Consider the following 23,837-nt stretch of genomic DNA (forward strand, 5'->3'; position numbering starts at 1 on the left):
TGACTGACTGACTGACGCATCATCAACCTGAAGCAGCCAATCACAGAAGAACATCTTCTGGAACACAGAGTGGTCGATCAGAGCTCTGTCGGACAGCAGGTACACACAACACACTCCAGGTGAGCTGTAGCACACCTGGAGTGTGTTGTTGTGTCGTTGTTGTGTGTTGTTGTGTTGCTCACCAGTAGCGGGTCATGTGACCCCCACCCCCCCAGTTTGTCCCTCTGCAGCTCAACCAATCCGTTGAAGGTGGATGTTTTGATGTTGGATTGTCGGAGAGCAGGATGTTCAGTGATGTCATCGAGGACGGTTGCTAGGCGACGGGTCTTCCTGTCCTGAGGAGGAACACTTTCTGTTGGACTACATCCTCCTTCAGAGCTGAAGAATGTAGCTGGACTCCGGACGCTCTTATTGTCTCAGCCACTTCCTGTTTCCTGTCTGCAGTTTTGATTGTTGTTTGGGGTTTGAGGAGGAAACTCCACCATCATCCACTGCTGCTGTTGGGGGGATGGACACAGACTTGACCAGGACCCATTCATGTCCACCAGGACCCCCTCATGTCCACCAGGAGGTTTCAGGTTTGAGGAGTTTTCAGGTTTCAGGTTTCGGGAGGTTTCAGGAGGTTTCAGGAGGTTTCAGGTTTCAGGTTTCGGGAGGTTTCAGGAGGTTTCAGGTTTCAGGTTTCGGGAGGTTTCAGGTTGTTTCAGATTTCAGGTTGTTTCAGGAGTTTTCAGGAGGTTTCGGGAGGTTTCAGGTTGTTTCAGGTTTCAGGTTTCAGGAGGTTTCAGGAGGTTTCACGTGGTTTCAGGTGGTTTCAGGTTTCAGGTGGTTTCAGGTTTCAGGAGGTTTCAGGAGGTTTCAGGTTTCAGGTCTCAGGAGATTTCAGGAGGTTTCAGGTTGTTTCAGGTTTCAGGAGGTTTCAGGAGGTTTCAGGAGGTTTCAGGTTGTTTCAGGTTTCAGGTGGTTTCAGGTTTCAGGAGGTTTCAGGAGGTTTCAGGTTGTTTCAGGTTGTTTCAGGTTTCAGGTTTCAGGAGGTTTCAGGAGGTTTCAGGTTTCAGGTTGTTTCAGGAGTTTTCATGAGGTGTCAGGAGGTTTCAGGTTGTTTCAGGTTTCAGGTTTCAGGAGGTTTCAGGAGGTTTCAGGTGGTTTCAGGTGGTTTCAGGTTTCAGGAGGTTTCAGGTCTTCACCACAACATGGCTGCACCTGCCTTCATCATCCAATGAGAACAGAGAGCAGACAGGAAACTGCATCTTCAACTTCACCCTTCAAAATATAATGTCACTGGGACATTAGAATTTTTTTTTGCTATCAAATTACAGGAAATAAGAAAATGTTTAAAATAACAAAATTATGAACAACAAACTGTATTCAGTTTATTATTTATTAATCTCAAACAAACAAACATTTATTTGAATGCAACATGCAGGTTCTGATGGGAATTTTTATTTCATTTGTAAATTAATTTATTATTATTATTAATATTACATTTAGAACACGTGGACATATAATATTTTGCTATTATTATTTAGGATTAGGTTCTTTGTACTTTTCAAACAAATTTCACAATAAAATGAATTTGTTACTTTAATTATTATAAAATAAAAAAATAAATGATTGTGATTATTTCAAAAAGTAATTTGATTATTTTCAGTATTAATGGTTTTATTTATTTTATCCTGATTGTTGGTGAATTTATTTTCTACTTCTGCTGATGATGATTATATTACCATTTATATTCATGTTTTCTTTTAATATTCATGACAATGATTCCTTATTGACTCAAATGGATTTAATTTGGAAGGAAACAGTCTAAGCGGAAGCAGTATGTTCTCGCTCAATACTTTTATTGTGAAAGGAGGCGGAAGCTGCGGCAGCTGTTATTCGGTGTGACCTGCCGTCACCGTTCAGACCGGAGTTTCTCCTCCCTGACCAACACACGGAGCGCGAGCCGCTCCGGACTTCACAGGTTCCTTTACCGGAACAGAAAACTGCAGAGACCTCCGAGATCCGGACCCAGAGGAACCCGACCGGACGGGATCAGAGGTGAGACTTTCAATCTGTATTCTCCTGAATCTGAACACGATGCAGGTCTCAGGGTCCTGCAAGAAGCAGGTCGTCCTGGGAGTCCTCATACGGTCCAGGGACAGAGGGACAGGTAAAGGTTCAACCAGGATTCGAACCAGCGACCTCTGTGTGTGTGTGTGTGTGTGTGTGTGTGTGTGTGTGTGTGTGTGTGTGTGTGTGTGTGTGTGTGTGTGTGTGTGTGTGTGTGTGTGTGTGTGTGTGTGTGTCTGTGTGTGTGTGTGTCTGTCTGTGTGTCTGCCTGTGTGTGTCTGTGTGTGTCTTCCTCTCCTCTCTGTGATGTAATTTCCTGTCTGTTTACATCAGGTTCCTGCCTCCTTGTCATGACCAGTGGCAGCTGTCACACAGCAACACAGCAGGACTGTGGCCCCGCCCACTTAGTTTATTTATAAACAACTTAAGAGGAGTAAAAAGTTTGTGTTGACAAAAACAGGAAGTGGAAGGAATAACAACAGCAGAAGAAGTTGAGTCCTCCAGCAGGAGGTCCCTGAACGCACTGCGTGGGTCCCTGAACTCACCGCGGTGGAGGACAGTCTGTCCCAGAGTTCCCAGTGAGCGTCGGTGTTTGGATCCAGTCAGAACAGAACAATCAGCCTTCTGTTGGTCACAATACAACTCACTGTGACATCCCCCTCACCCCCCGTCCCTCTGACCCCCCCTCCCCACCTATGGGATTCGTCCTCCTGCAGCTCCAGGACTTGAGTGCTGCTTGTAAAGTAGAACGTTGTAAAGTAGAACGTTGGATAGTGGAACGTTGTAAAGTCGAACGTTGGATAGTGGAACGTTGTAAAGTCGAACCTTTGGCGTTCCGACGTTTTGGGGTTAAAGCGACGCATCTGTCTCAAACTCCCTTTGTTTCAGTTAACAAGGAAGTGTCTGGAGTGGGAGGGGCCTTTCAAGGTAAAGGCAGGTGATGCCACCTGGAGGGCGTGGCCAGAGAGCAGTTTCAGACGGTTTGTTTATGTTCTGAGGAGTCCGTCCTGGTTCTGTGTGCAGATTGATTGATTTTTTTTTTTTTTTGATTTTATACACTTTATTAATCCCCGAGGGGAAATTTGTGGTGCAGACGGACCTTCTGCTCAGAGGTCATGTGAAGGAGGAAGTGACCTCAGAAGGAATGTGGGCGGCGGCCTCAGGGAGTGTGGCAGGAAAGGGTGTGTTGTGTGTTTGGGGAGAGGGGGGCGGAGCCTGAATGAGGACACTGTTCTCTGTCTGTTTGAATTGGTGTCCCTGAACTCATCGGACCAGGACGCATCCGGTCACAGTCGGTCCGGTCCAGTGCAGGACAAAGTTTGTCCTATGTGTCTCTGAATGTCTCTGAGTGTCTCTGAATATCTCTTTGTGTCTCTGAGTGTCTCTGAATGTCTCTGAGTGTCTCTGAATATCTCTTTGTGTCTCTGAATATCTCTGAATATCTCTGTGTCTCTGAGTATCTCTGAATATCTCCGTGTCTCTGAGTGTTTCTTTGTGTCTCTGAATGTCTCTGAGTGTCTCTGAATATCTCTCTGTGTCTCTGAATGTCTCTGAGTGTCTCTGAATATATCTGTGTCTATGAGTGTCTCTGAATATCTGTGTCTCTGAGTGTCTCTTTGTGTCTGAGTGTCTCTTTGTGTCTGAGTGTCTCTTTGTGTTTCTGAGTGTCTCTGAATATCTCTGTGTCTCTGAGTGTCTGTGAGTGTCTCTGAATATCTCTGTGTCTATGAGTGTCTTTTTGTGTCTCTGAATGTCTCTAAAGTGTCTCTGAGTGTCTCTTTGTGTCTATGAGTGTCTCTGAATATCTCTGTGTCTCTGAATGTCTCTTGAGTGTCTCTGAATATCTCTTTGTGTCTCTGAGTTTCTCTTTATGTCTCTGAGTGTTTCTGAATGTCTCTGAATATCTCTGACTCTGAATATATTTTTGTGTCTCTGAATGTCTCTGAGTGTCTCTGAATATCTCTGTGTCTGTGAGTGTCTCTGAGTGTCTCTGAATGTTTCAGAGTGTCTCTGAATATCTCTTTGTGTCTATGATTGTCTCTGAATATCTCTTTGTGTCTCTGAATGTCTCGTGTCTCTGAGTGTCTCTGAATATCTATTTGTGTCTCTGAGTGTCTCTTTGTGTCTCTGAATATATATCTCTTTGAGTCTCTGAGTGTCTCTGAATGTCTCTTTGTGTCTTTGAGTGTCTCTTTGTGTCTCTGAGTGTCTCTGAATATCTCTTTGTGTCTCTGAATATCTCTGTGTCTGTGAGTTTTTGAGTCTCTCTTTGAGTCTCTGAATGTCTCTTTGTGTCTCTGAGTGTCTCTGAATATCTCTTTGTGTCTATGAGTGTCTCTGAATATCTCTGTGTCTGTGAGTGTCTCTGAGTCTCTCTTTGTGTCTCTGAGTGTCTCTTTGTGTCTGTGACAAGGTCTCTGAATGTCTCTCGGTGTCTCTGAATGTCTCTTTGTGCAGCAGTTTGAAGGACAGTTGTTACAAATAAGAGGGGGGGGGGCTACAGAGGTTGTATTTGGATTTAGTGGACTTTGTGGATCTGCTGGACCTGGTGGATCTGGTGGACTTGATGGATCTGGTGGATCAGGTGGACCTGGTGGATCTGGTGGACCCTGGTGGATCTGGGTGACCTGGTGGATCTGGTGGACCTGGTGTCTATGGTGGACATGGTGGATCTGGTGGATCTGGTGGACCTGGTGGATCTGGCGGACCTGGTGAACCTGGTGGATCTGATGGACCTGGGGGACCTAGTGGACCTGTTGGATCTGGTGGATCTGGTGGATCTGGTGGACCTGGTGGACCCGGTGGACCTGGTGGATCTGATGGTCCTGGTGGACCTGGTGGATCTGGTGGATCTGGTGGATCCGGTGGACCTGGTGAACCTAGTGGATCTGATGGACCTGGTGGACCTGGTGGATCTGGTGGACCTGGTGGAACTGATGGATCTGATGGATCTGATGGATCTGATGGATCTGGTGGATCTGATGGACCTGGTGGATCTGATGGATCCGGTGGACCTGATCTCAGAACAGAATCTGTTTTCATGTGAAACTCTGAAGAAAGAAAAAGGTCGATAGAAGGAAGCTGCTGCGACTCACTTCCGGCGGACCGCTGTGTGTTTTAGTCTGTTTCAGTGTGTGTGTGTGTTTCAGTGTGTTTTTTTTAGTGTGTGTGTGTGTGTGTGTGTGTTTTAATTTGTTTCAGTGTGTGTGTGTGTGTTTCAATGTGTGTTTCAGTGTGTGTGTGTGTGTGTCAGTGATGTCAAGGCAGAGTTCCTATTGTCTTTTGTCTCTGTCTCCTATAGATGGACAGACGTGTGTCCCTGTAGGTCAGTGATGGACGTCCTGTTCACTGCAGGTGGAGACGGATCCCGACTCCATGTTGGTCGTCATGGCAGCGCTGGATGGAAGCACGCCGGTTGAGACACTTCTGGCAGCGATCCATCTGGACAGGTGAGGACAGAGACCAGGACACTACAGTTACTTTAGGATTCACATTGTGTTACAGTGTGTAGTTCAGTGTGTGTTCGAATGTGTACAACAACAAACCAACCAATCAGAGTATCTTTACCGTCTCAATGTCGTCCTGTCACCTGGAGACATGGTGATGTCCTCAGTGTGTCTCCGTTTGTCTCAGTGTGTCTCTGTTGTCCTCCAGGTACGTGGACACCTTCCGTGCAGCCGGTCTCCTGTTGGCTCGAGACGTCTCCCAGCTGGACCTCGACGCTCTGGTCAGTCTGGGAATCAACGCCACCGGACACAGGAAGAGGATTCTCCGATTGGTCGGTTACATCCAGAGGACAGAAGGCCAAAGAGCCAACCAGAAGCCTGACGTCCCACGTGACCGCTGTCAGTCAGTGACGGTTGTCGGTCCACCGGGACCCGTTGGCTTTGAGGTGTTCAGGAACAGTTCGGCTCCGAACCTCGTCGCCATGCTCGCCGACAGCGACGGCAGCGGGACGGTGAAGCCGGTCCCCAAACCCAGAACCGTCTTCAACCGCCGCCGGACCACCCCTGTCCACTTCTGTCCAGCACCCGACCCCGCTCCGCCCCCTCCCAGGAGGCTGTCCCAGGAGTCCATCTGCTTCACTGTGCTGGAGGGTCTGACCTCGGCAACCGCGCCCACAATGGACCACAGTTTGACCTCTGACATCAACGACAAGTTGGCCAGCCGGAGACGGAGCCAGGCGAGGAGGACGCGGCCCAGTCGCAGTTTGTCTCTGTCCGACGCCGCCGGGTTGGTCCCTCCGGTTCCCCCGAGGATGAACCGGTCCACCCCTCCCTCCATGTGTCAGAGGTTGCCACCCTCCTCGTCCTCGTCTTCTTCACCTGTGGGCGCAGATTCGACTTCCTGTTTGACTTCCTGTCCCCGAGGTCTTGACAGCAGGAGGTCCTCCGGGTCTCGAGCGGGGGGGCTGCAGATGGTCTCTAATGAGATCTACTGGGGTTCTACGGCATCTGGTGGAGGGAGGAACTACTGCAGCCAGCAGCTGGTCCCTCCCACTCCACCCAGACACACTGCACACAGGAACCGTGAGAGGAACAGGTGGGTCCATATAATCAGAACCAGAACCAGCGACCTGCCCCTCCAGGTCTCCCTCTCACCTTTGACCCCGGGCTCAGAGCTGGTCTTTGGTGTCTGGTGGTTTCATGTGACATGTTGAGCTGTCGTCTGTCCTGGACCTGGATGTGTGTCAGAGCTGGTTCCGTGGTGGTCCAGGACCAGGACCGGACCGCAGTGGTCCAGGTACTAATGACTGGTTGATGTGTGTTTCAGTGGCAGCATGTTGAGTAACAACTCTTCAGGATCCGTTAGAGGTGAGTTCAGACCACTTCTGAAAAGAAACAGGAAACAGAACAAGTTTGGGTCCGAGACAATGAGGGCCGTGTCTTTAAAGACAGGTTGTCCTCTCTCCACAGATGACCCAGAGGACATCAGCCCGTACTGTGAGACCGTCTTCCAGACTAGAGGACATCCCGGCGGTGAGGTGAGACAGAACCACCCCATGTCTCTGAAAGAGACGGTTCTGGAAGGTCTAAAAGAGACGGTTCTAGACGTTCTCAGATCTGTGTTCTGTTCTGCAGAGTGAAAGAAGTGGGCCGGGCGGACGAGAGACGAGGAGGGACGAGGACAGACACGCAGAGGATCATGGGTAAGAGCTGCTCCGCATGTTTCAAAGAACAGAACCAGAACCTCAGCCGGACGGAGCCGGTGGGGAAGCAGAACCAGATCCACGGGTCTCCAGACTTAGAACGAATTATACAACTGGATCATCAGTTTTAACTGGTACAGCTTCAGTTGCTACAGAATAATTCTGCTTCATAGTGTGAGCTGCATGTTTTATTTAATTATGGTAGAAGATCCAGTTTTAGATCCGAACTGTGGTTCTGTTTATGGACTGATACAGTTTTAGATCTGGTCTGACGATCGACTCGGTGCTGACTGAGCAGGATGGTAGTGGACCGATGACCTGCAGTTTGTTCCTCCTGGTGAGTTTGTTGTCTGTGGGAGGTGCTGCCCCCTCCTGGTGGAGTAACAGCCTGCAGCCGAGGCCACAATCAGTTTATAAAATCCATCAGTCAGAAAGTAAAAGAAGAATGAGAAACCTTCAGCATGGGTACGACTGGGTTTCATCTGGATCTTCAACGGGTTCTGGATGTGGTTCTGGATTCTCTGTCTGCTCAGCTGTGTTGATAAAGGTTGTGTTTGTTTCAGGTTTCACAAGTCGTCCTGGACGAAGCGTCTGTCTCAGGTGCTTCACTCCGGAGACTCTCAGGGTTACAGCACCGTCGGAGAAGCTCCGCTCCCCCTCAGCAGCCTCTCCCTGCCCCCCCACATCTTCCCCCCCGAGGCCGACGAGGACCTGACCATCTCCCCTTACGCCAGCTACGCCTCCCTGACTGAGAGAGCCCCGCCCATCATCAGTAGCTGGCTGGACAAGCTGTCGCCACAGGGGTGCGTTTGATTTATACAGCCGGTTAGACCTGGGGTGCGTTTCATTAATACACCTTGTTAGACCTGAACGTGACAGAGTTTTTAACCCTCAGCTTTGCCTCACTGGTTTTCTGTCTCTGTGTTTGTCAGGGGTCGGAGGTCAGCGCAGGCTGGTCTGCTACGTCTCCTCCTCTCTGCTCCTCCCTGTGTCTCCTCACTCATAAGGAACTGCTTCTGCCTCGTTTCCTTCCTCTCCTCCTCCTCTTCTTCCCCCTGCTCCTCCTCTTCCTCCACTCGGTGTGTTTTTGCTTCCTTCCTCTTCAGCTGCTCCTCAAAACATTTTCTCTCTCTCAGACTGACGTGTTTTATCTCATGTCATGAAGCATACATGACATAAACGAGCTGTCTTCGACCAATCCCGTGTTTCGGCTGTAATAAAAGTTGTCATGTGACTGTTTCTTTTTTTAGGAACTACGTTTTTCAGAAGCGATACGTGAAGTTTGACGGCAAAAACCTGATGTACTTTGGCAGTGAGAAGGTACGCAGATCATCACCTGATAACCAGGTGACCCTAGACAAAGTGTTTGTAGCCCTGTGTTCAGGCTGTCAGGTTTCACTTCCTTCAGGTGTTCCGCTCCTGAAAGTAAAGCACAGACCAGGTGTTCAGTGTGATTCTCACCTGTCCTGTCTTCCAGGATGTCTACCCTAAAGGGGTGATCCCATTGGCTGCCATCCAGATGGCCCGCCCAGCCAAAGACAATAAATTTGAAATTGTGACGAGTCACAGGATCTTTGTGTTCAGGACTGATAATGAAGGTACACACACACACACACACACACACACACACACACACACACACACACACACACACACACACACACACACACACACACACTTTACCAGCCTTTGTGTGGTGGCTTCTTTTATTTCTGCGGGGTGGGACAGGAAGTGCATGCAGTTTCCTGAAGGTGGCGCTGTGATCAAATGAGAAAGGATGTCAGGACGTTTCAGGACAGACTAGCTGATGATGATGATGTAAATAAATTAGACGCATGCAGACGGTAAAAAGTTGATAATAAACTCTGATTGACAGCTGTCACTGCAGTGAAAATAAAATAACTGAAATAAACAGACAACAGTAGTTACTGCTGTTACTGTGGTGATATGATTGTCTGCTGTTGCCGTGGCGATGATGTGATTGTTTGCTGTTGCCTTGGCGACGGGGTGACCGTGTGTTTCCCGTGTCAGTGCTGCGACGGCGCTGGATGTCCACACTACAGGAACATGTCAGAGATCAGCTGGTCTTCGGCCGGCGGCGCTTTGGTCCCGGATCTCACTGTCAGAAACACGGAGCCCTTGAACTGAAAGGAACCAAGTCCAAAGTCCACGCCGCCATCAACACGGACCAGATCTGGATCTACAAGAGTGAACAGGTGAGACGGCCACAGGTGAGCACAGTTCAGGTCAAACACATGCAGACAGGAAATGTTCAAATTAAACAGAATGTAACAGTAAAACCCAGAGGTGTCCATATTAGGACGAGCTGGGGAGGAGCCAGGGGTGGAGCTGACATGATGCCCTGTCTACCTGCAACAGAAACCTGATTGTACTCCAGGCCTGTCAATCAACCAGCACCCGCCCCCAAACATATCATTGTTAGTCCTATTATGTAATGAATGATGAATTATTTCCAGAAGGGAACACTGATCAGAAGGAGGAAGTTTATCTAACATTACATTACATTTCATTTATCTGACTCTTTTATCTAAAGCGACTTACAATAAGTTCATTTCAACCATGAGGGTTCAAACCAGAACAACAGGAATCAAGAAAATATAATTTCTTCCAGAAAGCCAAACTACAAAGTTCTATCAGTAAGTTCCATTTTAAGATACTAAAGTTCTACTTTTCAAGATAAAGTCTGAAGAGGTGTGTTTTTATTTTGTGGTGGAAGATGTTCAGAGTTTCTGCTGTCCTGATGTCGGTGGGGAGCTCATTCTACCATTTAGGAGCCAGGACAGCAAACAGTCGTGGTTTTGTAGAGTGTTTAACTCACTGAGGAGCAACAAGCTGATTGGTAGAAGCAGAGCGGAGGGAGGGGCTGGGATGTAGGGTTGGACCATGTCCTGGATGTAGAGGAGCGGAGTAGTGTGAGTGAATCTAGGAGGTTAAAGTTGAGCTGCTACATTCTGGATGAGCTGCAGAGGTCGGATGGTACTAACAGGTAGACCTGCCAGGAGGGAGTTACAGTAGTCCAGACGTGAGATGACCAGAACCTGGCCCAGAACGTGGAGAGTTGGTGTACAGAGAGAAGAGGAGGGGACCCCGGACGGAGCCTTGAGGGACACCAGTAGTGAGAGGACAAGGTTCAGACACAGATCCTCTCCAAGTTACCCGGTAGATGAGGTCGTTGAGGTAGGATGAGAACAGGGAGAGAGCAGAGCCTGAGACACCGAGGTCCTGAAGGAGGAAAGAAGGATCTGGTGGTTCACTGTGTCAAATGCAGCAGAAGGTCTAGAACAGACCTGGGCATTGTACAGCCCGCGGGCCACATCCGGCCCTTTGGCTGTCCCTGACTGGCCCGCGTGAGTTCAATGGTAAATTAGGAATCAAACGTAAATAAGTGTACATCAGGCATGTGTAATCCAGGTAAAGTTCAGTAGCCTAATTTACAGACATTCCCTAAACGTCTCACCACGCGAGCTAGTGGTCTGAACGTCCTGGCGGTTGCACGTAGCAGAGCCCTTAGCCACGCCTCCTCCTCTCTGAACCACCACTCACCTACCGGAGACCCTGCAGCTAAAACAGGTGCAGGAAGCAGATCTGGAGCAAAGTACGGCATTTTGAGATTCCCAAGAGATATCGAGTGAATTTATCAGTTTTTCCAGTTTTACCTGCTGAGTCGCAGCAGAGCTGTGGAGGGAGAAGTTCTCACCGGGACCAACTCCGTCGGGCGTTTCTTCCCCATTAATTTGCTACCTGAGGTTTAACTAAGTTGTGTCAGAGACTTGTGAGTAATTTACCTTAAGGAACATGGCAAAGTAAAAACCTTTCTTTAATTCAGTAATTATAAACCCTTTTTAAGACTTGAATCATTGGTTGTGTGCTTTGTGGGCTGGAGGTGTCATTGCTCTTATACTTATACTTATTACTAACCCTTCTCTCACTGAATAAAAACAAATAACTGAAAAACACAAATGAGGTAATTACACTTCAAACAAAATATCAATAGCACTTACTACATTTTTGTATAAACTTAATTTAATGCTGTTCTTTGAATACTGCAAAAATATGCTCATTTTCAAAATCTTTTTTGTGAATGTTGATTGAATTGTGATATAATGTTGACGTTTTTAAAATGCCTGCACCACATTTTAATAGCCTAATTGTAACATCTACTACTACCAGTAGCAGCTAATAAAAAAACATACAATTTACTGCTTTTTATAAAGACATAAATAATATTGAGCAGAATGGAGTTCAGCCTATTGAGCCGGCCCTCTACAACAGTCCCAGTTTCTCATGAGGCCCCTTGGGAAAATTAATTGCTCACCCTTGGTCTAGAAGGATCAGGACAGAGGACAGAGAGGCTGCTCTAGCAGTGTGAAGCTGCTCAGAGACAGAAGGAGGACCATCTCTGAGTGGTCTGTTGAAACCAGACTGGTGGTCAAGAAGGTTATTATGGTGGAGATAGGAGAGTGTCTGTGGCTGAGTTAGGATGCATGAGGGAGAAATAGTCATTTGAAGGGAGGGCAGATAAAACAGAGGAGGGAGAGAGCAGAGAGAGAGGGAGAGAGGAAGGAGAGAGGGAGAGAGGAGGCCAGAGAGGAGGGAGAGGAGGAAGAGAGGAGGCCAGAGAGGAGGGAGAGAGGAGGAGGGAGAGAGGAAGGAGAGAGGAGGAGGGAGAGAGAGAGGGAGAGAGGAAGGAGAGAGGGACAGAGGAGGAAGAGAGGAGGCCAGAGAGGAGGGGGAGAGGAGGAGGGAGAGAGCAGAGAGAGAGGGAGAGAGGGGGGAGAGAGGAAGGAGAGAGGATGCCAGAGAGGAGGGACAGAGGAGGAAGAGAGGAGGCCAGAGAGGAGGGAGAGAGGAGGGAGAGAAGGGCAAGAGGAGGAGGGAGAGAGGAAGGAGAGAGGGAGAGAGGAAGGAGAGAGGAGGGAGAGAGAGAAGAGGGAGAGAGGAGGAGGGAGAGAGGGAGAGAGGAAGGAGAGAGGAGGGAGAGAGGAGGCCAGAGAGGAGGAAGAGAGGAGGCCAGAGAGGAGGGAGAGGAGGGCGAGAGGAGGAGGGAGAGAGGAAGGAGAGAGGGAGAGAGGAAGGAGAGAGGAGGCCAGAGAGGAGGGAGAGAGGAGGGAGAGAGAGAGAGAGGAGGGAGAGAGGGAGAGAGGAAGGAGAGAGGAGGGAGAGACGAAGGAGAGAGGAGGGGGAGAGGAGGCCAGAGAGGAGGGAGAGAGGAGGAGGGAAAGGAGGGAGAGGAGGGAGGGAATGTTGTGACGGACAGGTCCAGAGTCTGTTGATGTGGTCAGGTTGTCAGTTTGAGAGAGTCAGAGATAAAGAAGTGGTCGGAGACATGAAGTGGAGTTACAGTGAGGTTAGATGTGGAGCAGTTTGTGGTGAAATATAGTCCAGGTGGTTCCAACCTTTGTGAGGAGGAGAGGAAGGACTGAGGGAGACAGCAAAGGAAGACAGGAAGAGCACAAGGTCAGATGACTTCTAACGACACCATGATGGAAACATTTACTGACTTTTTATTGGGAGTCTATGGAGACAGCCCCTAGTGGTCCTCAGTGGTACTACAGATGGAGACTATGGAGACAGCCCCTAGTGGTCATCAGTGGTACTACAGATGGAGACTATGGAGACAGCCCCTCGTGGTCCTCAGTGGTACTACAGATGGAGTCTATGGAGACAGCCCCTCGTGGTCCTCAGTGGTACTACAGATGGAGTCTATGGAGACAGCTCCTAGTGGTCCTCAGTGGTACTACAGATGGAGTCTACGGAGACAGCCCCTAGTGGTCCTCAGTGGTACTACAGATGGAGTCTATGGAGACAGCCCCTAGTGGTTTTTATCCTTTGATCAGACTGTTAGGATCCAAATGTTGATCTTCTGATTGTCGACTGGTTCTGGAGTCCTAATGGATCCTGAAGCTTCAGACTGAATCATGAATGTCTCTGTTTGCAGTGTTTTCGTATCGGAATCGGCATCACGGTGATCGAAGCTCGAGGAGCGACAATCCGAGAGGGAAAACACAAGAGCTTCGAGCTCATCACTCCGTACAAAACCTTCAGGTGGGTCCAAGTCAGGAACTGAATCCCACATTGACAGATGTTTCAGTCATTTCTTCCTGTTCAGTGAAATAAAAACTGAGCGTTCCGTCAGTTCTGCTGCACATTTCAACATTCGGACTGAACCGTCACACTCAGCTCTTTGGTTTCCTGTTCAGTGCAGACATCTCTTCTTAAATGTGAAACTAGCACAACTAACAAACACAATGTGTCCTAAAAATGCTGTTGGTGTGGTCCAACAAGCCTCACGGCCGATCTTTGCTCCGCCTCCTCAGCTTTACGGCGGAGTCGGACCGGGAGAAACGGGACTGGATGGAGGCGCTGCAGGAGTCAATCGCAGAGACGCTGTCAGACTACGAGGTGGCTGAGAAGATCTGGTCCAACCGATCCAACCGGACGTGTGCCGACTGCAAGGCCCTGAACCCGGACTGGGCCTCCATCAACCTGTGTGTGGTCATCTGCAAGAACTGCGCAGGTAGGACCTTCAGGTGTTCTGATGAGAGTGGATCGGATCAGAAATGTCTTTTATTGGACTGATTCATCTTTCTGTAAACTGGATTTGACTTTTCAAATTGATAACTGTGATAACTCACGCAACAACCAAAACACAGCCACATGATGTACCCAGACCTAACCACATATTAACCGCATATTAACCGCATATTAACTGCATATTAACTGCATATTAACCGCATATTAACTGCATATTAACTGCATATAACCACATATTAACTATATATTAACCGCATATTAACTGCATATTAACCACATATTAACCGCATATTAACCGCATATTAACTGCATATTAACCGCATATTAACTGCATATTAACTGCATATTAACCACATATTAACTGCATATTAACCGCATATTAACTGCATATTAACTGCATATTAACCACATATTAACCGCATATTAACTGCATATTAACTGCATATTAACTGCATATTAACTGCATATTAACCGCATATTAACTGCATATTAACTGCATATTAACTGCATATTAACCGCATATTAACCACATATTAACTGCATATTAACCACATATTAACCGCACATTAACCGCATATTAACCACATATTAACGGCACATTAACTGCATATTAACCACATAGTAATCACAAACTAACCACATAATATATGAAAATATGAAACAGCTGCTGCTCAGACGCAGGTCTCACCTAAATACCTGTGGAGACACGAATCACTGCAGGTGAAACTCACTGACGGGATTATGTGTGTGTTTGTGTGTTGCATGTGTGTGTCTGTGTGTGTAGGCCAGCACAGAGGTCTGGGGACGATGGTGTCTAAAGTCCAGAGTCTGAAGTTGGACACCAGCGTTTGGAGCAACGAGATCGTCCAGGTGAGAATCAGTCTGCCTCTGGTGGACTCTGGTGGACTCTGTGGTGTCTGGTGGTCTCTGGTGGACTCTGTGGTCTCTGGTGGACTCTCTGGTGTCTGATGGTCTCTGTGGTCTCTGGTGGACTCTGGTGGACTCTTTGGTCTCTGGTGTACTATGGTAGACTCTGGTGGACTCTGGTGGACTCTGTGGTCTCTGGTGGACTCTCTGGTGTCTGATGGTCTCTGGTGGACTCTGTGGTCTCTGGTGGACTCTCTGGTGTCTGATGGTCTCTGTGGTCTCTGGTGGACTCTGGTAGACTCTTTGGTCTCTGGTGTACTATGGTAGACTCTGGTGGACTCTGTGGTCTCTGGTGGACTCTCTGGTGTCTGATGGTCTCTGGTGGACTCTGTGGTCTCTGGTGGACTCTCTGGTGTCTGATGGTCTCTGTGGTCTCTGGTGGACTCTGGTGGACTCTTTGGTCTCTGGTGTACTATGGTAGACTCTGGTGGACTCTGGTGGACTCTGTGGTCTCTGGTGGACTCTCTGGTGTCTGATGGTCTCTGGTGGACTCTGGTAGACTCTGGTGGACTCTTTGGTCTCTGGTGGACTATGGTAGACTCTGGTGGACTGTGGTTTCTGGTAGACTCTGTGGTCTCTGGTGGACTCTATGGTCTGTGTTGGACTCTCTGGTGTCTGATGACTCTGGTAGACTCTGTGGTCTCTGGTGGACTCTTTGGTCTCTGGTGGACTATGGTGGACTCTGGTGGACTATAGTGTTTTCTGGTGGACTATGGTAGTCTCTGGTGGACTCTCTGGTGGATTCCCAGCGCTGCTCAGTCCCCTCTCTGCATCTGCTTCCTGTCCATTGGTGTGTGTTTTGTGTCTCAGCTCTTCATCATGCTGGGGAACGACCGGGCCAACGAGTTCTGGGCGGCCCGTCTGTCTGTGTCCGAGGAGCTGGACTGTGACGCCTCGCCGGAGCAGAGGAGGGACTTCATCACCCAGAAGTACAGAGTGGGCCGGTACCGCCTGCCCCACCCAGCTATCAGCACCCAGGAGGAGCTGCTCAAGGTGACGGAGGCAGTTTGTAATGTGGAAACGAACACGTGATTTCTACTTTTCTACTAACCGACTACTCTGATCAGAACCGTTAAACACGCGACGTGTAGACGTCTGTCCAAGCCGTGTTTTGTGTCTGAATGTTCCGTGTTTGGCTTCACATGTCTCTCTACATGTCCACATGTCTCTCTGTGTCCATAGGTCTTGTGTTCGGCGGTCTCTGAACAAACTCTCCTGAAAACTGTGACTCAGATTTTCTCGGAGGCGGAGTCAGCTCACCTTGCCAACAACTCCAACCAACGACATCATCACCTGCTGGATCATTGCTCCACGTCAGGTGTGTCCTCTACTGTCTTCTACTGTCGTTTAATATATAGTTGAAATATTAAAAGCTGACCGAGATGTTTGTCCATCAGACCCCAGCGTGTACGATGAGATCATGCAGCCTGTTCTTCACTCTGGTTACATCTACAAGTCTGGTTCTGTTCATAGAGGAACGCTGTCCAGGAAAACTAGAGAAGGTAGGGAGGGTTGCCACGGTAACAAACGTGAGGATCCTCTGGCTGGACTGTCTTCCTTGTAAAGTCTATGTCCTCTGAGGACGCTGACTCTGCTCCGGTGTCCTCAGACTTCCAGAAGTTCTGGTGCTCCGTGGACCGGTCTCTGCTGTTCTACGAGTCAGACCGGTCAGCGGATCGGTCGGCCGGTCCGGTCCTGCAGATCAGCGTGAAAGACATCGTGTGTTTGGGAGTCAGTCGACCCGACACCTCCAACAACGGCTTCATCGACAGGTGTTCACGCTGACCTCATGGTGATCCATCCTTTGTTGTTATAGAAGCAGTGTGTGAGTCTGAAGCTGTGTCGGTTCTCAGGTTCCGTTACACCTTCGAGTTATACCTGGCGTCAGAGAAACTCCACCTGTTTGGTTTGGAAACGGCCGACGCCCTTCAGAGCTGGACCAGAGCCATCGGGAAGGTGAGGAGGAGGAGGGGATGGAGACGGGAGGAGGGAGCAGCAGGAGGAGGAGGGGATGGATAACTAGGAGGAACAGGAGGAGGAGGGGGAGGAGCAGGAGGAGGGGATGGAGGAGGAGGGAGGAGCAGGAGGAACAGGGGATGGAGGAGCAGGAGGAGGAGGAGGGGATGGACAACTAGGAGGAACAGGAGGAGGAGGAGGAGGGGGAGGAGCAGGAGGAGGGGATGGAGGAGGAGGGAGGAGCAGGAGGAGGGAGGAGCAGGAGGATAAAACCTTCCAACTTAACTGTAAAGTCTCGGTTTAACTTTAAAAGTTTAAATTAAGACGTTTCATTTCGTTTCTACTTTAAATCTCAAAACTGTTTCTGAAACAAACAAACGAGGAATTTCTGCTTTTAATTTGAAAAGTCTCGGCTGTCATGTGACCTTTAACCTCCGTGTTGTTCATCAGGCTGCAACGCCGCTCAGCTGTCACTGCCTGCTGACCCGGGAGTTTGAGCGGGTCGGGGTCCTGCAGTACCGAGCCATGTTGGACCCCAGGCAGTGGAAGGAGGCCTTCTTTGTCCTGCAGAAGTCCAACCTGTTCATCTGTCCGCAGAATGACGGAGCAGCAGAGGACATCATCAACCTGAACCGGCTGCAGGAGCTGAGTCAGTGTCCTGGTCCCGGTCCCGGTCCCGGTTTATAGAGACACCTGTCTGACTGACTGTGATGATGTTTTGTGTTGAAGGTGTCACCACGGAGACAGAAAACCAGGAGAAGAGAGACGTCCTGGTCCTGGTGGAGAAGGGCAGGTGAGGACGGTGTCTCTGCTGGACAGCGTGTCCGTCCTGCTTCATGTTCCTGACGTCTCCTTGTCTCCGTTTTCATCAGGACTCTCCACCTGCAGGGCGTTGGACGGACAGATTTCTCTCTTTGGTTCTCGGACATCCGGCGAGCGGCTGGAGGAAATGGAAACAGTCTGAGGGAGCAACAGCTGAGTCGCAACGACATCCCGATTATCGTAGACAGCTGCATTGCCTTCATCACGCAGTACGGTGAGGAGGGCGGGGGGGTCACATGTTACTGACATGTTATTGTCACGTTAAACTACCGTCACATGTTCCTGTCACATGTTCTCTGGTTGTGTGCAGGTCTGGGTCATGAGGGGATCTACCGTAAGAACGGGGCCAAATCCAGGATCAAGCTGCTGATGGAGGAGTTCCGGAAAGACGCTCGGAACGTCAAACTGCGGATCGGAGACCACTTCATTGAGGACGTGACCGACGTCCTGAAGAGGTTCTTCAGGGAGGTGGACGACCCCGTCTTCATGGCCGACCTCCACCCGCTGTGGCAGGACGCCGCCAGTGAGTCCATCCAGAGTCCAGTCAGGGTTCAGATCTCTGACCTCTGGTCTATTTTAGGTTCCTGCTGGTCCTGGTCCTGGATGTTATTTCCTGTAACTGAGTTCTGTGTTCATGTTCAGAAATCCCAGCGAAGCGTCAAAGGTTGGATCGTTACAAAGAAATCATCCGAAGTCTTCCTCGAGTGAACCGGACGACTCTGACTGCTCTCATCAGTCACCTGTACAGGTGAGCTGCTCCTCCTGTAACTCCTCCTTCCCCTCTTTTAACCCCTCCTCCTTCTGTAACTCCTCCTCCTGTAACCCCTCCTGCTGTAACTCCTCCCTCTCCCCTCCTCCCCCTCATGTAACTCCTCCCTCTCCTGCTGTAACTCCTCCTCCTCCAGGGTCCAGAAGTGTTGTGGTCTGAACCAGATGTGTACCAAGAACCTGTCCCTGCTGTTTGCTCCCAGTCTGTTCCAGACGGATGGGAAGGGTGAGCAGGAGGTGAAGGTGGTGGAGGACCTGATCGATAACTACCTGCACGTCTTCGATGTGAGTGACTCCGCTTCAAACTGACCTCTGCTGACCTGTGACCTGTGACCTCTGACCTGTCACGCTGTTTCAGATCGACGAGGAGCATCAGACTCAGATCGAGCTGGAGATCAGCCTGATCACCACCTGGAAGGACACGCAGGTATGCCCTGAAACTCCGCCCACACCCCTCTGTAGTGTTGATGGTGATCAGCTGTTGATCGGTAAATAACGGATTGATAACGTTGCAGCTCTCTCAGGCTGGTGACATCATCATCGAGGTCTACCTGGAGATGAAAATCCCTGACTGCTGCATCACTCTCAAAGTACGTCTCACCGTCACTCAGCACCTGATGATGCCATAGTGAGTTTACAGGTGTGTGACCTCTGACCCCTGCAGGTGTCGCCCACCATGTGTGCTGAGGAGCTGACCAATCAGGTTCTGTACATGAGGAACGTCCCGGCCGGAGACAAACACATCTGGATGACGTTCGAGGCTATCGAGGACGGACAGCTGGGTGAGCAACACCTGTACACCTGTGTGTCTGCTACACCTGCCTCTCTCTTTGGTGTACCTGTCTCTCTCTTAGGTGTGGTCCCTGACAGGTGTGTTGTTGTTGTCGTCTTAGAGCGTCCGTTACACCCCAAAGAGAAAGTTCTGGAACAGGCCCTGCAGTGGTGTAAGATGGCTGACCCAAGCTCCGCCTACCTGGTGGTGAAGAAGGTTCCTAAAGGAGAAGGACTCACCATCCTCACCTGTAGGTCACATCACCTGGATGAGCTGCTTCACAGTGGTGAAGTGGTCACCTGTGGTGGAACACACTTTACCCTAACCTGTCTGTCTGTCTACCTGTCTGTCTGACTACCTGTCTGTCTCTCTGTCTGTCTACCTGTCTCTCTGTCTGTCTGACTACCCGTCTGTCTGTCTGACTACCTGTCTATCTGACTACCTGTCTGTCTGTCTGACTACTTATCTCTCTCTCAGCCTATAAGAGTGACATCATGAAGGTGGGTCTGTTGCGGTGCCGTGAGGAACCTCCGAAACTCCTCCAGGGAACCCGGTTCCAGGAGAGAACGTTCCAGATCCGAGATCACAAACTGCTGCTGCTCAAAGACAAGAAGGTGAGATGGGAAACAAACAGTAGTTACTGGATGTAACTGCAGTTCTATGAGTACATGTAACCGCCTCCGCACCCTGTGACAGATGTTTATACTCACGAACCAATCAGAAGACAGCCCATGTACTGCTACGATAAAGCCCAGAGACACTGCTGCTCATCTCCATTAACAGGACTAGGACTAAGACTAAGACAGGGACCAGGACCAGAACCAGGATCAGGACCAAGACCAAGACCTGATAGAACCAGAGAGAGCCCAATAGAACCAGTGAGAGCCAGATAGAACCAGAAAGATCCAGTGATGACCAGATAGAACCAGAGAACTAGATAGAAACTGATAGAACCAGAGAGAGCCCGATAGAACCAGTGAGAGCCAGATAGAACCAGAGAGAGCCCGATAGAACCAGTGAGAACCAGATAGAACCAGTGAGATCTAGATAGAACTAGATAGAACCAGTGCGAACCAGCGAGAACTAGATAGAACCAATGAGAACCAGATAGAACCAGTGAGAACCAGATAGAACCAGAGAGAGGCAGATAGAACCAGTGAGATCTAGATAGAACTAGATAGAACCAGTGCGAACCAGAGAGAACTAGATAGAACCAATGAGAACCAGATAGAACCAGTGAGAACAAGATAGAACCAGTGACAATCAGAAAGAACCAGCGAGAGCTAGAAAAAAACAGATAGAACCAGTCCTGACTGATTTCTGTCTCTTCAGAGCATCAAACCAGAGAAGGACTGGAGTCTGAAGTCAATGAAGATCTACATCGGCATCCGCAGGAAGCTCAAAGCTCCGACCAGGTCACACACACACACAGACACACACACACACACACGTACGCATATACATACACACATACACAGACACACATACACACACACACCCTGGAACTATGTCAGCGCGCTGGAAGTGATCGATCAGTTTAAATGTGTTGTTGTTGTTGTCACTCAGCGCTGCCTGCATGCCGTTTGTCTCCCCCTGCAGGTGGGGGTTCACAGTAATGTCAGAGAAACACCAGCTGTAAGTATCCCAGACGTTTCCTGTCAAGTACCAACTTCCTGTTTCCTCCATCGTGCTGCAGGGCGAAGCTCTGGTCATGTGTATTGATCTGCAGTGACTGAGATCATCAAACCAGTAATTGATTATTATATTAAATGTTATAAATCCTTTATTGAAGGTCTCTCACCTGTTGCTCACGAACCACCACCAGCTCATTACCTGTTTCTGGGGAGCTCGTTGAAGGTTCAAACAATATGCTGTTTCCCACAGAGACTTACCTGGACGCCTGCTCAGGTGTATTAAAGAGCTCTGAGGAGAAAAGGTTGAAGACTCCTGCTGTAGACTGTAAACAAAGATGGCCGACGTGTAACCACTTCCTCCTGTCTGAAACGTTGGCTGCCATCTAGTTGTGCTGACATCATCTACACTCCTCAGGTACCTGTGCTGCAGCTGTGAGGCGGAGCTCTGGGACTGGATTACCTGCTTCCTCAAGGCTCAGGTGAGCTGAGCTGTCGTCTGTTTACCTGCAGTCCGTTCAGGTGTTCTCTGACACCTGCTGCTACGTTTCTGACCCACTTTAAGGAGTCCGTTTGTTACAATAACATCTGCATTGATCCGGTTCTCTTCCAGAACGACGAGCCCGGTCCTGCGGTGCTGCGCCGCCACTCGTCCTCCGACATCTGCAAGCAGAAGTTTGGCACCATGCCGCTCGTCCCCATCAGAGGACACGAGAGCAACAGCAGTCTGCTGTCGGCCAATCAGACGCTGGTCAGAAGCCACACATCAAACACGCTTCAGTTCACAGAGGCCACACGTCAAACACGCTTCAGTTCACAGAGGCCACACGTCAAACACGCTTCAGTTCACAGAGGCCACACGTCAAACACGCTTCAGTTCACAGAGGCCACACGTCAAACACGCTTCAGTTCAGAGGCCACACGTCAAACACGCTTCAGTTCACAGAGGCCACACGTCAAACACGCTTCAGTTCACAGAGGCCACACGTCAAACACGCTTCAGTTCATGAGACTAACAGGTTGAAACCGGTTCTGTTTGTGTCTCCAGAGGAAGTTACACGACCGCAGGACCCTCTCCATGTACTTTGTGAGTATTTATGAACATGAGGTTCTGGTTCTGGTCCATGATAGTTTAACTTGTCAATCAAACCTGGATGGTCCGTTGGTTGGTTGGTTGACTGATTGATGAGTTGATTGAAGATGATGATGCATTCTCTCTTCCAGCCCATGAAGGTCCAGCAGGATTCTTCGGAGGAGCGCTCCGACTCCCCGGACCTCCCGGAGCCGCTCTACGAGGAGGTGGGAGACTTCGGCCTGCAGGTCCTGAAGTCTCTGGAGACCAGCTTCCTGTCCAGCAGCGCAGCAGAGACCCAGGAAGTCCAAAATGACCCACTCAGACTGGTTCCCCTGGAGGGACACATGGTGCTCCCAGAGGAGGTCCTGGGTTCTGGGGAGACTCTGGAGCACAGTAGCAACAGTGGAGGAGCAGGAGGAGGAGGAGGTGATGAAGCAGACTGCAGCTCTCAGGAATCTAGCACCTCCCATCAGCCTGCAGTGAGGAGGAGGAGGAGGAGGAGGCAGCTGCTGCAGGGGGTCACACAGTCACAGGAGCTGCTCCTCCAGGAGCTGTCATCTGCCTTCATCAAGAAGACCGAGGAGGAAGAGCAGGAGGAGGAAGAGGAGCAGGAGGAGGAGGAGGAGGAGCCGGAGCAAGAAGAAAGGCCATATGATGTGTGAGAAACAAAACTGAAGAACACGTTCTCCACAGAGGACGGTCCTGTCTACTTGGGGACATTTGGAGGGGAAGATGCGTTGTTTCCTGTAATCTTCTGACTTCCTGTCACAGCATTGATAAACTAATAAACGATCAATATCTTTATTCAAACTTTCTGTTTCATGATTCCTTCCTGAAGCTTCATGAACACAGCAGAAACAAGATGTGGCGCCTCCTATAGGCAGAGAGGAGTCGCTGCAGACCTTCAGTGGTTTAGGGTTAGCTACCCATGCCATGTGCACTAATGCATCCTGTACCATCACAGATGCTGGCTTTAGAACTGAGCTGATAACAAGCTGGATGGTCCCTCTCCTCTTTAACCTGGAGGATGCAGCGTCCATGATTTCCAAACCGAATCTCAGATTGTGATCCATCAGACCTCAGGACAGTTTTCCACTTCACCTCAGTCCATCTTCAATGATCTCGGTCCAGAGAAGGCGGCGGTGTTTCTGGATCATGTTTTTATCTGGTTTCTTCTTTGGAGAGTTTTAACCTGCATTTGTGGACGCAGCGATGAACTGTGTTCACAGACGATGGTTTTCACAAGTGTTCCTGAGCCCATGCAGTGATTTCCACTCCAGAATAGTGTGTTTTTAATGCAGTGCTGCCTGAGGGCCCGAAGATCACCACCATCCAATATTGGTTTCCAGCCTTGTCCCTTGTGTTTAGAGATTTCTCCAGATTCTCTGAATCTTTTAATGATATTATGAACCGTAGACGATGAAATCCACTAATTCTTTGTAGTTTTACGTTGAGGAACATTATTCTTAGATTGTTGAACTATTTTCCAACACAGTCTTTCACAGAGTGGTGAACCTCTCCCCATCTTCACTGCTGAGAGACTAGTGTTACACTGTGTACACAGTGTTTAGTGTTACACAACTTTTAGTTTGTTGATCCTGTCACAACGTTTTTGAGACGTGTTGCTGACATTAAATTCAAAATGTGCAGATATTTTTTAAACAATAAAATGTCTCAGTTTCAATGTTTAATATGTTGTCTTTGATCTATTTTCTATTAAATATGAGTTTGTGATTTACATTCTGTGTTTATTTACATGTTACACAGCGTCTCTCCTGTTTTATAACAGTTGTTCATTGAGGAGTTGATCTGTTATTTCTATTGATTCGTTCTATTTGTTATTGATATGTCTTCAGTAAGTACTCAGTTAAAGTACTCACTTACTGTGCAGCTGGAAATCAGCTGGGTACAGTGATGCATTCTGGGACGTCAGACTGCAGTTTCTACTTGGTCATTATTTTCAGGTCAGCTGCTTCAAGTCTTGTGACTCTGAGTCACTACAAATGACTCACTGTCACCTGACCTGCACTCTGCTGCTGATTGGCTGTAGGAACATCCACCCTGAGTGACATGCACCTGGAAACATCTGGAAACAAAGAAAACAAATAGCAGCAGCAGATACACAAA

General features: G+C 49.1%; 1 protein-coding gene across 1 annotated transcript; it reads left to right on the plus strand.

Moving 5' to 3' along the window:
* Window positions 1-1,871: 1,871 nt before the first annotated feature.
* Window positions 1,872-22,520, plus strand: arap3 (ArfGAP with RhoGAP domain, ankyrin repeat and PH domain 3). Its single transcript, XM_069687543.1, has 36 exons — window positions 1,872-2,043; window positions 5,357-5,504; window positions 5,710-6,597; window positions 6,829-6,869; window positions 6,972-7,039; window positions 7,137-7,204; window positions 7,768-8,007; window positions 8,137-8,283; window positions 8,455-8,524; window positions 8,682-8,802; window positions 9,236-9,420; window positions 13,164-13,270; window positions 13,543-13,742; window positions 14,544-14,629; window positions 15,497-15,679; window positions 15,869-16,004; window positions 16,084-16,188; window positions 16,296-16,458; window positions 16,540-16,642; window positions 17,093-17,291; window positions 17,372-17,435; window positions 17,515-17,678; window positions 17,775-17,987; window positions 18,107-18,212; window positions 18,370-18,517; window positions 18,591-18,659; window positions 18,748-18,822; window positions 18,897-19,014; window positions 19,126-19,254; window positions 19,482-19,618; window positions 20,337-20,419; window positions 20,604-20,639; window positions 21,054-21,117; window positions 21,249-21,386; window positions 21,684-21,722; window positions 21,860-22,520. The coding sequence occupies exons 2-36, from the start codon at window positions 5,431-5,433 to the stop codon at window positions 22,370-22,372; spliced, it is 5,280 nt and encodes a 1,759-aa protein (XP_069543644.1). The 5' UTR covers window positions 1,872-2,043; window positions 5,357-5,430; the 3' UTR covers window positions 22,373-22,520.
* Window positions 22,521-23,837: the final 1,317 nt, after the last annotated feature.

Source organism: Brachyistius frenatus, unplaced genomic scaffold (assembly GCF_029030835.1).
Source record: "Brachyistius frenatus isolate BFR_SWC_R1_liver_20210118 unplaced genomic scaffold, ASM2903083v1 Contig_472, whole genome shotgun sequence".
In the NCBI taxonomy this organism is placed as follows: domain Eukaryota; kingdom Metazoa; phylum Chordata; class Actinopteri; family Embiotocidae; genus Brachyistius; species Brachyistius frenatus.

Coding starts and splice junctions, on each gene's coding strand:
- arap3 (XM_069687543.1), top strand. CDS start 5,431: ATGTTGGTCGTCATGGCAGCGCTGGATGGAAGCACGCCGGTTGAGACA. Junction 5,505..5,709: donor GCAGCGATCCATCTGGACAG/GTGAGGACAGAG, acceptor GTTGTCCTCCAG/GTACGTGGACACCTTCCGTG. Junction 21,387..21,683: donor TGTCGGCCAATCAGACGCTG/GTCAGAAGCCAC, acceptor TTGTGTCTCCAG/AGGAAGTTACACGACCGCAG.